Genomic DNA, 17,891 nt, shown 5'->3' on the forward strand with positions numbered 1-17,891 from the left:
TCACAAGTATTAATACTTTTAATGTTATATTGAGCTATATTGTCCTCACAATTTTCAAATTATCCATGCACTCTATTTTCTATGTAAATGTAAATAGATACTTCAAACAAACAAAAAATAAAAGAAGCAAATAACAATAAGCAATTAAATTGAAAGACACAAACAAAATATAATTACACATAGATTACATTGTTTATTTATATGCGGGAGAAATATTTCAACAGTGAAGCATGCAACATTTAAAATAATATCGTAAAAAAGTTTATAAGAAACATTAACATTTAATCATTAAATCATAATTAAAATGATCAAGTCTTTTATTTATTTCGTGAAATACTTTGAAAAAATTGATTTCAAGATAAAGTATTCATTCTATCTTGTGGAAATCTCTCAGAAGTAAATATTTCTGGACATGTTTGGGAATGCCCAGTTCCTCCACTCCTTCGGGCAACTTAAAGTTGTCTCCTAATTGGTTTCTGATGAAGCATCTTGAAAGGTGCTTCAGAGATCGTGGACGCCTGACAGAAGATTCTTCATAATTCACTAGATTGCAGTACCATTGCCATATGTTGTTTATCTCCTGATAATACATAGGATCGACCCCTTCAAAAAGCCTAAAAATATCAGTGAAGGTCAAAAGCGGATCTGGGATGGAGCTCCAGAGTACTCGCACGGCCATTTCGGTCTCTGCAGATTTACGGGTGATGTAAGTGAACCGCATATGAAGATTCAGAAACTGAAGCGCACGGAATTTGAGAGGATTTCTGGAAATATCATCCCAATTTTCTATCCACGTATTGTAGTTTAGAAAATTAAGAAACCTAAAAAGTAAAAAAAATTAATTAAAAAGACTCAAATTAAATTTTTTAAACGCGTGTAAGATGTGTTACTCTGTTTCAATACATTTTAAAAGTGATTTTCAACACGAAATTATAGCTGGTTCCGTTTTAAGGGGGATCTTAATTCAAAATAGAAGAAAGAATAGTCAAAATGGAAAGAAATTGCTAAGCTATTTTCCCAATTGTTTCAGCAGTAGATCCTCCAATTCACTTAATTTTTAAGATAGAAAATAATGCATTTTGAATATAACCGTGATCTTAATCATTTGATTTTTTTTAAATAAATTACAAGTTTAATTCAGCTGAAGCGTAAAAAACATAAACTTAAACAAACATAATTTTTTTAAAATTTAACAATAATATACTTAATAAAAAATATTATTAATTTAAGTTTAAAATGTTTCAATATAATACAATTAATAAATATATTCTTAAAGGTGTGATTTTTTAAATGTCAGATGCCATTGATAATGAATGATTTTTATGGAAGCCATCGTTTTTATTACGAAATAATAAAAGGCACATGCAATGAAATTACAACAATAATAATTTCATTATTTCAATAAAATGTGCATTGATTTAAATAAAATGGGTTTTTTTTTTAAAACAAATGAATAATTTAAACAAATTGAAAAACAAATTGATTAAAAAAATTATTTTAAACATAAAAATCAAAGTAATTCTGATCTCACTTCAGATACGTAAATTGTTTATGTGAAAATAATCTTAGTCTTGAGCTTATGCTTTTAATTAATTAAAAGTAACGGTAGCTTAAACTGTTCAGTTTTTTCCTATTACCTATTACTTAAATAAAGAAATTATGTTAAAAAAAATAATTGTTTTGGTTTAGCATTAAAATTTTTTGAATATTCAAGTTCATTTTTGAATTATCAAATTTGAATTAATAACTTATCTGTGAATTTATTCATAGAAATTTCTGAATTTAATTATTGAATTTATTGCAATTTTTCTATAGCTTTATAGTTAATTTAATGCTTAGTTACTTTCTTCTTTATACTTAATTAGCATCTAAATATATAGACTACGAAAATCGNGCTTCGTTAAAAAGCATGGATTAACTAGAAATAGAAAGATGTATGAGCGCACAACGACGCAGCAAGTAAGATGACGGAAAATTGTCGCGGTTGCTTCACCTTGAAAGGAGTGGGTCAATGGGAGTGTCTTCTCCACTTACTCCTAGCTCCATGAGGTGGTCAGCCGAACGCGAAACCCCCAGTGTTTAGTTCCCAAGCATTCTTGGTACTCATTTATCGACCCACTGAAGGGATGAAAGGCTGGGTCAAACTTGCCCAACCAGAGGATAGAACCAGGGAACTGAGGCGCGATAGCGCGAAGCGTTACCGCTCAGACACCGGGCGAGCGGTAGCAGTTCAATTTTAAAGCTAACGAATGAATGATTCTGCTATGACGAGTTTTATTAATTTAAAGTTGTAACATCCAGTTCAATATGTGATAAAATTAATGAATTTAGTTTTGCATAATCTAAACCTATAACAATCCCAAATAGTTGTCTTAAATCAGACAATATATCATTTATATACATCATGCATCACTCAGGCGGTGCAAAAACTTAAGTTTCCCCCTGGTAAGATAAGCCCTAACTACGCTTTTGCGAGTACTAGAGTGCCTAGGGTAGAAGAGTGTGGACAAAAGAGAAACGATTCCTGATTGGTGGAAAGAAAAACTTTACCGCCGGAGGCGAGAGTGGAAAATTCGCCATTGGAATAACACGGAGTGAAAATTATCTGCCTCAAAAAATTTATGTTCTGCATTAATAAAGGCATGTAATAAGTTCATTACTTACTTTTTTTCAATAAGAAACTTCACAGTTACAGTGAATGTATAAATTAAGGCTGAAAATTTGGATATTTATTAGTTATATGAATTTATCCCTATTATTACTTACTTGCGCGCTTGCTTACTTTTGTTTATTACATTCCAAAGAGAGCAAGGTGATAAAATAACTAATGATTTCATAAGAATAAATATATTTACTTTTAATAAACATAATTTCTATTTAAATTACCTATAAATTTTAAGATTTGAGCATCTTTTTATCAGAGCTTCAGAAGTGCAGAGTTTGGCGATATTACTTTGAAATGTTGGCGCGTTACAATGTTCGCCACTCTACAGTTGTTGCCACTCTACAATGTTCGCCACAATACAGGCACTCTAGTTAGTACTACCAAGATTTGGTTTTTTACACTTGATTGCATATGGCAAGTTGTATTTCTCAGAATAATTTTTAAAAAAACGTGAAAAAGTAAATAACTATAGAATGTTTTGAAAGAAGAATTCTCTAAATACATACACTTTTCAAGTTGTAATTGATTTAAAATGTACTTAGCCGAGTTAAATTGTTTCTTAAAAGATTAAAATTGAGTTGCTTACCTCAAAATAAAATAAAATAAAATTTCTCAATCAATTTTAACATAAATATCTAACATAACACAGTTAAACAGATTTTATTAGATTACTGAGGTAAGATGCATTATTGTAAATGGATATACAAGAATTTTTAGATGGTTTTTATTCATTTGTCACTTCATTTTATAAAAGAAAGTGAAATAAGAAATTAGATTTAAAAAAATGTAATGAAAGGAATAGCAGTAAGTCGAACGTAAAAATAATTAATTATTAATTTAAAATAAAAACATTTATTATTTTCAAAATCAAAATAGAATGTATAAATAAGACTTCGAATCTTACATTAAGCAGAAAAAATAATTTTTTTATGTTAAATTCTACTGGCACAGTATGTATTATGCATTTTGGTGTCGGATATAAACCATCAAAAGTATGTAGGAATTTTTTTTATTAATCAAAATTTAAAATGTTTCTACACATTTGTCAGGATAACCTATCTTTTTACAGTTTACTTTCGATATTTTTTATTACATTTTCTATTATTAGTGTGAATTTAAAAAAAATGCACTTGTTACAGATTCGCCTGTCGTGGTTAAAATTTCAAATGATATATCCTTTTATTTCACATCTTATAACTTCTTAAAAACTGATATATATATAAGTTAAAATGAGGGATTGCTTGACTTTGCTGAGAAAGAATAATTTACCGATTTCATTGGATAAGAGTACAAAAATTTTCAGAAGAAGAGTGCAAGAAATAATGTATTATTGACTTATTATCAACTAATTTTTGGAGAATTTTATAAAATTTTTTAACCGTTTTGAATTGTTTTGTCAAAAAAGAAAATACCCCCAAAGCATCAGAACAAACTTGAACGATGAATGAATTCAGTTCATGGACTAGAAGCAAATAAAAAACTTTACTTTTATAAAGAGAAGAAATATATCCTAACCCATTCTTCCACCTACACCATAATCTTTGCCTTTTCTAAACTGTATAGTCCCATAGTTTTCAACGAGGTCAAAAGTTTCCCCATTCATTTACGAACCATGGGAAAGTTTTAGATGCTAGCATGAAATGTGCTAGTTCATCTCCACAGTTAGTGGTAGTGTAAGTAACTATTAATCATAATGATTTTCATTATGAGACTTGGATAAACATGCATTTATCTGCAGCTGTATCCTTTATCTGACATCCAAAATATTGAAAAGAAAAAAAATGTTAATTAGTTAATAAAAGCTCATTAAACGGTTCTTTCCGTGTCTCTCTCTCCTTCCTGCTGTCAAAGGAAGAATTTGAAGAGAAAGTGTTCACTAAAACAATAAAAATAAAACAAAATCTCTGCTTCATAATAAAGAATGATTTATTTTTTATGAGTTGAGCTGACACAACGTGTGCATAAAATATCAAAATTAAATTTTGAAGAGTCTCTGGGCTTAGAAATTTCCGAAAAAAAGAATGTAAATATTAGCATAAATTTATTTAAAAATGTATATCTTTTCTATCCAAATTATGTCAACATTTCAGATTTAAATAATAAACATATGTTAAAAAAATTTAAGTTTCAAATATTACTTATTATTAAAAATATTTAAAACAATTAAATAATTTTGAAAGCTTAAAAAGAAAAATCATACTTATATTCAGTTCATAATCACACTTAAATTCAGTTATATGTTCTGTGCTCCATAAATAAAATTATACTTGGAACAAAACTTTCAGTTCTTAACAAATAATGGTGAAAAAAATAGAGTCTTTTTTATTTTTTGTTATAAAATTTGTTTTCACTATAATTAAGTAGAGCAAATCATATACTTTCGACATTCATCCAAATTATGTCGACATTTCAGATTTAAATAATAAACATATGTTAAAAAAATTTAAGTTTCAAATTTTACTTATTATTAAAAATTTTTAAAACAATTAAATAATTTTGAAAGTTCAAAAAGAAAAATCATACTTATATTCAGTTAATAATCACACTTAAATTCAGTTATATGTTCTGTGCTCCATAAATAAAATTATACTTGGAACAAAACTTTCAGTTCTTAACAAATAATGGTGAAAAAAATAGTGTCTTTTTTATTTTTTGTTATAAAATTTGTTTTCACTATAATTAAATAGAGCAAATTATACAATTTTTCTCGAGTTAACATTTGCAATTTTTAAATGTAGTGTAAAGTATGAACAGTGTTCCAAAATATGTCCTAATATTTTCTTTGGCCCACTGAGAGGCCTGATAGTGTCTAATTGAAATAAAAAGAATTATTCTCTAAGAAGAAAAGAAAACTGTGTGAACTCTCCTCCCGCCCATCTCAAAAATAAATTGCTTTTCAATAATTTACAGTACACAATTTAAAAATAAATAAATAAATAAACAAAAATAATCATGAACAAATCTATTGTTATCTTTTTAAAAAAGTTTCAAAAAAATATACACTATCAATGAAGAAAATTTTCATTTAATCAAATTGCTGTTTTATTTGATTTTCAGTAAACATTATTGGCATATTTATTTCGTTAAAATCTAAGGTAATCAAAGATCGAAGTTATACTTTAATTAAAGATTTGACAATTTTAAAACTTAATTAATAATTAATCGAAACGAAATTTAAGTCAAAAATAAATACTATTTGTAAATACAGTTTATTTATTTAAATTTTTTAATTTGTGCGAAAGAATTTGCTTTCGTTTGTATAATATTCAAAAACAAAATTCCGTATTTATGAACATTAACAGCTTGTAAAATTATACATATATAGAAAGGGTTCATACATATGTAGATCGTTGTCGAATATTTCATAATGAAGTTAAATTCACGTTCAATTTTTATATTAAGGATAATTTTGAGCAAGGTTAATAATTGATCGTAATTGAAGTGCATTAAGAAAGTTATAAGATGCCAGTATCTTTTACTCAGTGGAATAAAAGATATTGAGATTATTAATTGGTGTTCTAAAATTAAAAATTATATTAAGAACTTTTATTATGAACTTTTATTCCGACTAGCTTCTTGGCATCCATTTTTTCTTCGTTTCCTTCTGCGCATGCTTAGACACAATCTTTTTTTTAAACTATAAACATTTAAAGGAGATTATTGTAAGCAACATTCTTATGAAAGATGTCATCATTATCTAAAGAGAAGAGCGAGATATTTTCTACGAAATGTTATTCCATATGCATGTAGCTCCATTTCGCTAATTTTGTTCAACATAAGAAATTACTTCACAGCAGTTTATTTTGAATGGAAGAAGGGGTTAGTCGAATCTTGGTTTGTGCCGAACGGGTACGAATTAAACGGGTGTATCTAAAACGGGTAGGTGGTTCTAATTACAGCCAACATTCAAATTACAAAAGGTAAATAAACTGGATTAGATAATTATAATTTTGTTGAAAATAATTATACTTTTTATTGTTTAGAACGGGATCGATAAAATTTTTTTGATCTGACAGCTCTTAAATATAAATTTGAAACCCTTAAAAAATAATTATTACATAATAATCCCGAAATTGTAATTTTATTTTTCAATTTTTTTTTAAATATTAATTATAGATCGTATAGAACACTGATTTTTTTTTTCTGTACAATACAATAAAGACCCAATTTCAAAACTTTTGGAAAACTCTTTAACGAAACTTTTTTTTTTTCAAATTCAATCAAACTCTCCAAATTCAAGCAAAATGAATTAAGGCGTCGTCAAATATTATATCCAGTCCAAGAAATCAAGTGTTATAAATTGAATCGATTCAAAAATCTTTAATAATCTTCATAGAATATTCATTTTTAACATCTATCGAGGAAAGCCTAGCTCCAATAAAGTATTGTGAAAGAAAACACCTTTTTATCTCGTGTTAACAACGAAGCCCCTGTAATCCAGTTTCTCCTTTAGACAGTAACACCAGGTCAACCTTATCTCAGTTTTTTACTACTTTAGTCAATGGTGGAGCAAAAAGATGAACAAAATATTGCAACACAAGGTCTATTTATAGAAAACCGATCGAAAAAAAAATACTTTTTCAGAGGAGCCAAATCACATTTTTCTCTGATGAGAATACGCCAACACAATAAAAAAAGAAAAATATTTATTATCAAGAAAGATTTTTGTCTGCTTCTTTGTTTAGTTCTAAACTTGTTCGGATACTGTTGCAGTTTTCGGTAACTTCAGTTTTTGCAATATGGGCAACCTTGTTTTCTAATCATCGGCATTTCATGTCATCTCATACTCCAATTTCAATTCATTCATGGTTCATATTATCTATGGAAGTAAAAACACATTAGTTTTAATTGAAGCAAGAAAATTATTTTCATTCCGACAATTAAGAAAACTAATGAGTCAAAATTCTATAAATAAAATTTTAGAATATTTTTTTTTGCTTCTTTGCTTAGTTCTAAAATTCTACAGATAATATTTCAGTTTTCGAAAACTTTAGTTTTTCACTATAAATATGTCCATGTTTTATTTCTATTTTATAACCGTCGTTGAGCAGCCGACCCAATTTTTGGGTTTACAACTACTAATGTTCAACCCCGTAGTCTTGTATTTTTGAACCCAATCCAAAAGACAAGGGAGCTCCTGTATCAAGTATTGGGAGAAATTTGCTTTCATGGAGGACTTTTTGATTTAACTAACCAGCATTTGCGTTACATGGAGAGGAAGACCATGAGAACCTCACGAGACCACGAGAGATGTTTCTCACAATCTATCATCAAGTAATATAAACGAATATATTAATATCAAATCGTTATAATAAATATTTTAGACATTAACGGTACCTTTTGTAGTCATAGATAACATTAAATGTTGATTTGAATAGTAAGTTGACTAGTTGAGAAATAAGGGGACATAGCGGATGTGTAGTCAACATAAGGATTATTATTTTGCATTGCCTGGCAATAATTCTAGAAACAGTAGAAAAACTTTTCTTTTGTTAAGAAGAAATTAACGTATTACATTAGTAAAACACCACGTATTATTTTATTAAAATAACTGGTTAAAATTGTAAGAAGGAAGCGATGATCGTTTTTCGCTTTTTGGTATAGATGCCAGAAATTAATAAAAATGTTTTCCATTTAAAGATTTTTTCGTTATGATATTACACAGTTATCAGCAGAAAATTTCCCTTTACGCTTCTGTTTTCAGATTTTGTAATCTGGCAATTTTATTGCGTAAATATTTTAAATCATTATTGAAAGGTCCCGGTATAAGTACTTTAATTTGAATCAGCTGATCACTTTTGCTTTTTGTCTTGTTCTGTTTTTTCTTTACATTTTATTTTCTCTTGTTTGCTTGATACATTTTGTTTCAATTTTTTTGAGTGCTCTTCACTCTGATGTATTAATATATTTTGCTTTGACTACAATGAAAAATATTAGAAAGAACTCCTATTTGCGGAAATAATCTTGTGAGCTGATGAAGATATTATATCTTCTAATTCTTTTGCTTTCCAGCATTTTAATATATATATTTCTTTATTTTAAATATTTCTTTAAAAACATTTTATTTTAATAATTCTTCTTCCTCTCTTTTCATAAATTTTTTTTCCAAAGTAATATAATTTTCTGATACATATGAATAATACGAATACAATAATATACGAATAAGATTTAACACTAAAAAGATGACGTTTTTTATTGACCTGCATTTCGAAAAATACACATACTGAAAGTTTTGATTATTTCTCTCCTTTTCATTAGTCTGATCCAGTTTAACCTTCTACTGAATCGTTCACGTGTTTGCCATATAGGAATGTATATGTTAAAGTGAGTGGCCAAAATTAAGAGAATGTCGATTTTCATCAGTGAATGTTAACAATTACATAATTGCTTTGTTGATATCCGATTCTATATTAATTTACTCATTGATATTATTATATTCATTCGATATTTTAATATCTATTGAGGATAGACTAGACGAAACATCTGTGTTCGGAATACCGGTTAAATGCATACTGGTCAGTGACATATTACCTTAAAAATAACTTTGATGCTGGGATCACATCAAAGCAACTATGTGATTGTCAGTATCGCTGGTGAAAGTCAGCAATCACCAATTTCGGTCATCCACGATATCATATGTATATAATTCATATGTATATATCATATGTATATAACTCATTCAGATAGGTTCCTAAGGTCGTAGTCTAAATTACCAAATTGGTTTGGATATAATGTAACCCTTTAATAAGCATAATGTATCCAAGTTACAATAAAGAAAGAGTAAATTTACTTATCTTCAGTTGTCATTCCTAGAGAAAAGGAAACTCAAATATCTAAGAAACTTACGTAAAAGTTTATTAGAAAGAAAAGAGTTTTCCGTTTAATAAATTACTTCCGTTAATTCCGTCCTAAAGTAATGTGCAATTTACTTATTACTTTAACTTTCTATTTTTAAAAAGCGAGATTTAGAAAACCCAACTAAGCTATCTTATTTTTCAACAAAAGAAATGTTTTGTTTCTTCAGATTACATCTATATTTATATCCCATCCAATTATTTCACTTCTTGACAACTTACAATTAAAATCAATACTATTTTTTATCAGTGTTGAAAAAAGGTATTACACTTAACTTTATTTTTTATTTCTAAAAACCAGTTATGTTCCGGAAATTTGTATCCCAAATCTTTCTGTCGTGAGCATTTTTGCTTTTCCTGGAGTACTGTTCAATGTTATTCAGTCTACAATATGTAAGCAAAATCCTTTTCACTCTCGATATATATAATAAATGAAATCAGTTGTAAATTCTATATCCAATTAAGCCATCAAGTTAGAAAACGATATACAACTGATTTGAGTGAGCTAGCAGAACATTCATATATTTTACTCATAAGTAGTTTTCGGTTTCATCCCAAGTAATTATGATAAATTTAGAAAGGAAATTTAAAGTGCCAGTACGTTATCAAGTATCCTCTTTACTAAAATTTTTAGAAAAATACAATTTTGAACACAACATGGAATGGTGGCATTTTAAACACACTAAAATTTTACATTACTAAAAATATTATGTTTTGTAGCTATTCACATGTCAAAAGTATTTATTTTTTAATGCTATATTGCCCTCATTTTGTCCGTGTGCTGTTTTTACCATATAAATAGATACTTCAAACAAACTAAAGATAAAGGAAGCAATCAATTTATTCATATGCCGAAGAAATATTTCAACGGTGAAGCATGCAACTGTGAAAATAATATTATAAAGAAGTTCATAGGAAACCTTAACATTTCGAAACCATAATCACGTTAGTCATTTAAATAATCAAGTCAATTTCTTTCATGAAATACTTTGAAAAAATGATTCCAAGACAAAGTATTCAATCTATCTTATAGAAATCTCTCAGAAGTAAATACTTCTGGACATGTTTAGGAATGCCTAGTTCCTCCACTCCTTCTGGCAACTTAAAGTTCTCTCTTAAGCGGTTTCTGATGAAGCATCTTGAAAGGTGTTGCAGAGATCTTGGACGCCTAACAGAAGATTCTTCATAATTCACTAGATCACAATACCATTGCCATATGTTGTTTATCTTCTGAAAATATATGGGATCGATGCCTTCAAAAAGCCTAAAAACATCGGTCGTGGTCAAAAGTGGATCTGGGATGGAGCTCCAGAGTACTCGCACAGCCGTTTCGAGCTCTGCTGATTTTCCGGTGATGTAATTGAACCTCATATATAGATTCAGAAGCTGAAGTGCACGGAAATTGAGAGGATCTCTAGAAATAACATTCCAATTTTCGGCCCACGTACCGTATTCTTCATCATCAAAAAACCTAAAAAGTGAGAAAAAAAAATACTAAATAAAAGGACTCAAATTCAACTTTTTAAACGCATGTAAGAAACGTTACTCTGTTTCAATATTCCTTAAAAGTGATCGTGAACACGAAACTGAAGTTGGAACGATTTCAAGGGGATCTGAATTCTACAAAAGCACAGGACTTTATACTTGCGGCATTATTAAAGAAGTTTCGCCGCTATGGGGCATCTTACTATAGAGCGCAGATTGTATGCCTTTCAAGCTAATTATATGCAATTATTATGAGAATTTAATTTCGAGTTAATAAAAAAAGAAGCTTCATGTTTTAAAAGTACCCCACTACAAACACTTTTTATTCTGTTGACAACTGCATGGAAAGGGTAAATATTAATAAATAAATAAATAAATTTTTAAAAAATGCCGGTGTATGAGAAAAATAATCTTAGCTTTAAGTTCACGTTTTTAATTTTGTAAATTCATACTCGGGATTTTAAAGCATTGTTTAACCTGCACAGTCTGCTGAATCGGAGAATATGGCCGATCTTGATTCTTTTTTCTTTCACCGAATACTTATGTGTCGATGTTTAAACTGCAAAATATAAAAGAATCCCACCACATACACTTTTTTTTCTATTGACAACAGCTCGGCAAAGATTAGATATAAATAAATAAAAACTTGATTATCTCCTCTTTAACGGAATATTCAATTGTTTGAAAATTAAATTCACAAAAAAAAAAAACGTATCATAAATTTTTGAACTTTCATTTTATGAATGAGTTTAATCATTGCTGTAATGGTAATGTTGTTCCACTTGCGTTAATGATTACAAATTCAAAATTAATTTTTAATAAGAATTTCGGCAATAATTTGAAGAAAGCATTCACTCTTTCTTTGATTAAACTAATTGGTAAAAAGAATCTTTATAGGAGAAAACTTTCTATTGTTGCAATATGTTATACACAAATTTACATTCTATAAACTAAGTAACGAATGAAAAAAAAACAGACATGAAAAATAGCGCAATTCTTGAAAGCAAAATTGGATTTCTTGCTAACGTAACAAAAATAGAGAATGGATTCATAACTAAGGGTGCATTTACAACTGTTTCCTCGGCCATCAACAAAAATATTAACAATATTTTTATAAAAAACTTAGTTCCGGTCTTACTTGTTTTCAAGTTTAAAATAAATCCAATACTTAGTTTTCTTTAAAATTTAAATATTTGAAGAAGAAAAAAACGTATTTTGAAAATTTTGTACATAAAATCCAAGTTTACATTCTTCATTAATTAAGACAAGAAAACGATTGCTCGCTTTTTATGTAAAGGAGGTTATTATACAAGTAATTATCTCGTAATTCTGGAGAAAAATGTACTATTCCTTCCGGGAAGAAAAAAATATCTTTGAAAAAACATTTTCTTGATAATTCCATAATTTAATAAATTTACAAGTTTTTAAAAGTTATAAATCCTTCAAAATCTTGCAAGAATTTGGACTAACATTAAATATATATTTGAAATATGATTTTGAGAAGATTTAAAAATAATTGCCATTACAATTATACTTCTATTTTCCAGTTTTCAATTAATATAACTATTAATAAAATCGGTAACTAAAATATTTATATCAGTGCATTATTTATATCATACGTGTTATTTCTTAATTGAATGCAACAATTTTCGCTATAAGGAATTTCATGTTCTTGTAGGTTTTGTTCTACTCCTTAATCGCCACTGCATATTCCATCATCCTGGAAAAAATCCTTACTTGGGGATTCTTCTATTTCATTATTAAATTTCAGTTATTAATTAATTATTATTAATTAAGTAATTTAATTATTATTAATTTTAATAGTTTTTCTGTGGTTTTATATGCATAACAATTTGACAGATTTAAAAATTTACAAGATGTGGTGAAAAAGTTAATTACATTACAGAATGGAAATTAACTAATGTGTTTTTAAATCGTGAGCTCATTTCACTTTGTTTCTTCTTTCCGCACGCAATATAAAATATTTCATAGCATAACTCTTAATGCAAGGATTTTTTTTTCGATATTAACAATACTAAACGAAGGATCCACTATTTTAAAGTTGTTTAAACAAGAAAAAAACTGTTTGAAATCGTATGCCTGGCCTTTACACAATTGTTCTGCATAAAAGTTGACTCAATACGGCAACAGCCTCATTGAGAATTGGACAATAAGACAATTTATTTTTCTTTTATGAAGTTACATGAAAAAAATTTGGCCAGATGTTTTTTTGTAGCGTTAATATTTTTTGAGTTAAAACAATAAATAACTGAATATCCTATTTAACGAAATTTTCTCATGTCAAATAAATTTACTCAATTGAAAATCTACACTCGGAAAATTTAAAAGTGGCAACTTGCATTTGCTATGCGGCATAGGATTATTTATCGTAGTTAAATTTTGAATCATCTTTCTAATGTTAAATATGTGGACAATATTTTCTGAACCAAAAAGCAAATACTTCACACAACATTAAAAAAATCTTCGATATATAATATAAAATAAAACTGCTCCTTAAAAAAAATATTAAATAAAGCTAAACTATCTGTATATTCAGTGAAATAAAACTGAAGAACAATTAAAAAGAACCCGTCAATGGCTTGAAGTGAAAAATCATTTACAAGCGCGCATTGTTTTGATATATAATTTAAGAAAAGTATTATAAATTAGACAGGAATCTTTAATAATGTATATAATATTTTACAGGATGCATTATTTTTTTTTAAAGTTTATTTACTTAATGTAAATAGGTTTTTCGCAAGAAAGGCAGTAAATTAAAAAAAAGAAAAACCATGAGTTTTGTACGAAAAAGTCCATAAAACATTAATTTAAATTTAAACAATAGTTTAAGCCCAAACTGGACAAGAAAGCCTAAAACAGAACTTCGACAACAAATCTGCGAAAAAAAATTAAAAAAAAAAAGAAAATAAATAAATAGCGCAAATGAAAAACTAATGAGTATATAAAAATTATCGCTAAGAAAATCTGAAAATTATCAATTTTATCTCATAAAGCTAAAAGTTATTATTTTAAATTAGAAGAAATAGACAAAAGAAGCTTAAAAATGACGCTCGTGAAAAGATGAAAAAACAAGAGCTCTCTAATGACAGGATGTCGCCAAGCAATAACTGTGAAGCGCTTGCTTTAGCTAAAGGAGAATATACATAGATTCAGATTGCTAATAAGGAATGCAAAAAGAAAAGAAAAAAAGAAGAAGAAAAACGGGTAGAATTTAAAAAAAAAACTATAAACTAATGAATTTTCTTGTTAAAAATCCAAAATATTTTTCAGAATTAAAAAAGATGGGTAAAGGAATGATAAGGCTTAAGAAAGAATCCCTGCAACGCATCTTTAGAGATAATGCAAGATAATGAGACGAAATTAAAAAATGAAGGCAAATAAAAGCAAATATTGACAAAGAAGTATTGACAGAAAATATAAAATTCTGTTTGATGAAATAATTATATTTGATTTTGAGTTGAAAGTATTGGGTAACGAAATGATAAGGAAGCTTATAATAAAAATATGAGAAAAATTCATTCAAAGTAGAAAATATGTAAATGCAAAAATATATAGAGAAAGATAGAAAGCATCTAATATATGCATAGAAGATATGTGAGACTAAAACAGAAAAATGGGCAGAAAATTAAAAAAAAAACAAATTTGGAAAAACAAGTTAATAAAAAAAGCTAAAGATGAAATCTTCACACCACATCAATCATTAATCACTTTATTGGATAAAAATCAATCAGAAATCAATTAATCATTTTATTGGATAAAATTATAACCTTGAATTAATGCGAATGGGTAAAATAAAGAGAAAGAAAAAATAAACCTTACAATACATCTATTAAGTAAAAAAAAAAAGAACGGAAAATTATATATTTTGTATGATAAATGTGTAAAATTAAATATATAAAGGGAATATCTAAAAGAAAAAATGAATAAATAAATTTAATTAACTAGGATATGAAAAAGAGGAAATAAAAAATAAATCTGAAAATAAGGAACTTTGTCTTACAAAGTATAATATTATTTTGATCAAAATGAAATAGGTAAAAAAAAGTTATAAGAAATTAGGAATCTGCAGTTAACAATTGCTTTGTTGAGAATATATAAAGGAATCAGAGAAAACAATGATAATAAACTAAGATTAATGAGAACTTATAGCAATTAAAAATAACTTATAACAATTATTATTAATTTAAGAGCAAACCATGTATTTTTAAATGTAAGAATATTTGCCTCACTAGCATTGCTCGAAATGAAAGTTACATATCCCATAAATTCCATGCATATCCCTAAAATTACCCATCTGTACCCCAATGTTAAGGTAGGAGCGTTCTTTACTTTAAATATAAGGAATTCAGTGTAATTTTCCTTAAATTCTAGGTTTAAAGATATTTAAAGTTTGCATCAACTCTACATTTATTCTAAAATTATTTTCTATTACAAACTGGACCAGGTAGAATTTTTACGGTTTAAAAAAATTTTCTGCTACCAATGGTCTTAATAGGAAAGAGACAGTTTTTGGTGCTTAAAAAAATCTTTACATACGTTTAAGGATATACCCTTTAAAGGAAACAAAACAGTCGTAACTTTTTAAATTCACTTACATGAAATCTCTGAAATATCTATAAAAATGTTTGCAGCTCTATAAAATTTCAAGTCATGAAACTAAATTTCGATAACGATACCAACTATTTAAAGAAAAAGGATAAAAATCTAGACAGGTTAAAAATTTAAGGTGAAAAGTAACTGAAATAAAAACTTACCCTATAAAGAAGGAACGGTGATACAGGTGTCTTGCTTTTGTTGATCCATTAGAGGCTCCTGCTTCTGTTATTCTGATGAATGCTTCGGGATTTCTTAAAAGACTACCGTGAGAAAAGTCGACTTCTTTACCTGGAAGTTTCTTCTTGAACATAGACCAGAGATCCAATTTAAGTTCTTTGATCACTTTTAGGACATTATCAATAGTCCCGACTTTATTAAATACCACATTATAATAAATATGATGCAATATGCCATTAAAAGTAGTATCTGTAATATCATTAGCTTTAGCACTATATGCAAGAAGAAAGCGTTTTTCGTCAACGGTAAAATATTTATATAAAGAAGCGGCGTCTAAACAATAATAATCACCCTGGTTATTGATAAGGTATTCCGCCATTGCTCGACTGGTAAGATTGACTTGCTCGATCTGTGATAGGTAATAGTAAGACCTAGTATTGACTGGTAAGATTCAAGTTATAAAGTAATAAATTCAAGATTATTAAACTAGTTGCACCCTTATGCCAGCTAGTACGCATGCGCAATGTCCATTTTGCACTGGCCAATAGGATTGAACGTCATACGCACCGTCATTTGTTAAAGTACGCATGTATTCCGTCACCTTTTCTAAAGACTAGTAGACTCCTCCCCCCAGTACGCTTTGCACACACGTGGTTCGTACTTTTTCTTTTTTTTTCCCCTAAGAATCCTGATTTTTCAAAAAAGGAATATAAATAAAAAACAAAAAAATAAAATAAGTCAATTGAAAAAGAAAAGGAATAGACTTTATTTTCTTCCTAAAACACAAAACTGTTATAGTTTTATGCATGAAACTCCAAGATTATTATAATTAGGATTAATCATAACGAAACTAAAGGTTACATAGATTTGTAAACTAATTAACCGTATTTAAAAAAAAAAATATTTGAACCTAGAAAATCAAATTTTGTGACACAATAACCTATTGAGTCTGTGAGATATATCGGAAGGCCGTTTTCATTTAAAAGCTTTTTTTTTTTATATGAATGTTATATTAAATTAATTTTAATGTTAGATTAAATTTATATATACATATATTTTAAAAATTGTTTCGGAGTAATCTTGCAACTAATCTATCAATAAAGATATTATGAATATGGGACAAAATTTAGTTAAATATATTGACCACAAAGAACTTTACTTGAAAATAATTTGGGAGGAAAAATACATTAAATGTACATGTAATAACTTTGAAAAATTTGATATGTTAAAGAACACTCCTTTCACAAGAATCTTTCCATATCAAATTGATAGATTCTGAAGGATTAACTTTTTTAATACAGATTTTGGACGTTTTAATGAAAATTCTGTTTTTCGGAGACTTTCATCATTGATGTACTTTTACTTTTTATCCGAAAAAATGAAGGGGAAGGACAGGTTTTTTTGAATAATTATGTGGCGAGCGAGGTTTTTTTTTTTTTCATGTCTATCACGAGACCGTTCTGTCATGACCTCTAAAAAGTATATTTAATATTTATTTAAGGCCAAAACACACTTCACCAATTATAAGAAAGCTTCTCTTTTCAAATAGGAATTTGGTAACTCACAAAAAAATTTTATTGACCGAAAAAAATTTTTATTGGCATTTTTTCTATAATAATATTTCTATGTTATATTATTCTATATTAATATATTATTATCATCTTTGTTATTTTTTTAATAAATTTATATTATAAATTACTATCCTGTAACTTTTTATAACTTGAAATTGCTACATTTAAGTTGCTATAAACCGTTCAGTATAGACCCTCTTTTGAAAAGAAAAATACCATGTGGTTCATGGAATAAAAACAGAACTTTATACATCTGTCATTATTATAGAAGGTTAATTGAATACTAGTATTAAAGTTGTAAGGTAGTGCGAACCTTCTAGATTAATGTATGTTTCTAATATGCGTACTGTAGTAAGGAGTTTTTTACCACCCTCCAAAACAGATTAGTATCTTTAGTAAAATCAAAATCTAGTAAATCGATTCAATTCACAAGGATTTGATTTAACTTATATTTTTAAAAAGACTCATTATTTACTATGTTTTTATCTTAGCTTAACTTTTAGTTAAAGTATATAAACTAGG

The 17,891-nt window shown here is 27.6% G+C and overlaps 1 protein-coding gene across 2 annotated transcripts; it reads right to left on the minus strand.

Moving 5' to 3' along the window:
- LOC107441837 (uncharacterized) lies at positions 1 to 16,387 on the minus strand. Of its 2 annotated transcripts, none has more exons than XM_043047301.2 (2): positions 15,780 to 16,387; positions 1 to 821 (listed from the first exon to the last, which is right to left on the minus strand). In XM_043047301.2, the coding sequence occupies exons 1-2, from the start codon at positions 16,175 to 16,177 to the stop codon at positions 368 to 370; spliced, it is 852 nt and encodes a 283-aa protein (XP_042903235.1). In that variant the 5' UTR covers positions 16,178 to 16,387; the 3' UTR covers positions 1 to 367. The 2 variants fall into 2 exon arrangements, with proteins under 2 accessions (XP_042903235.1, XP_015910712.2); XM_016055226.3 differs by lacking the exon at positions 1 to 821 and adding an exon at positions 10,343 to 10,990 and having other exon boundaries at positions 15,780 to 16,288.
- Between the last annotated feature and the right edge of the window lie 1,504 nt (positions 16,388 to 17,891).

Source organism: Parasteatoda tepidariorum, chromosome 1 (genome assembly GCF_043381705.1).
Source record: "Parasteatoda tepidariorum isolate YZ-2023 chromosome 1, CAS_Ptep_4.0, whole genome shotgun sequence".
Taxonomy (NCBI): Eukaryota; Metazoa; Arthropoda; class Arachnida; order Araneae; family Theridiidae; genus Parasteatoda; species Parasteatoda tepidariorum.

Bases quoted from the DNA above. Each gene is read 5' to 3' on its own strand.
- LOC107441837 (XM_043047301.2), bottom strand. From the start codon at position 16,177: ATGGCGGAATACCTTATCAATAACCAGGGTGATTATTATTGTTTAGAC. The intron at 822-15,779 runs GTAAGTTTTTAT...TTTACTTTTTAG, and splicing joins CACCGTTCCTTCTTTATAGG to GTTTCTTAATTTTCTAAACT.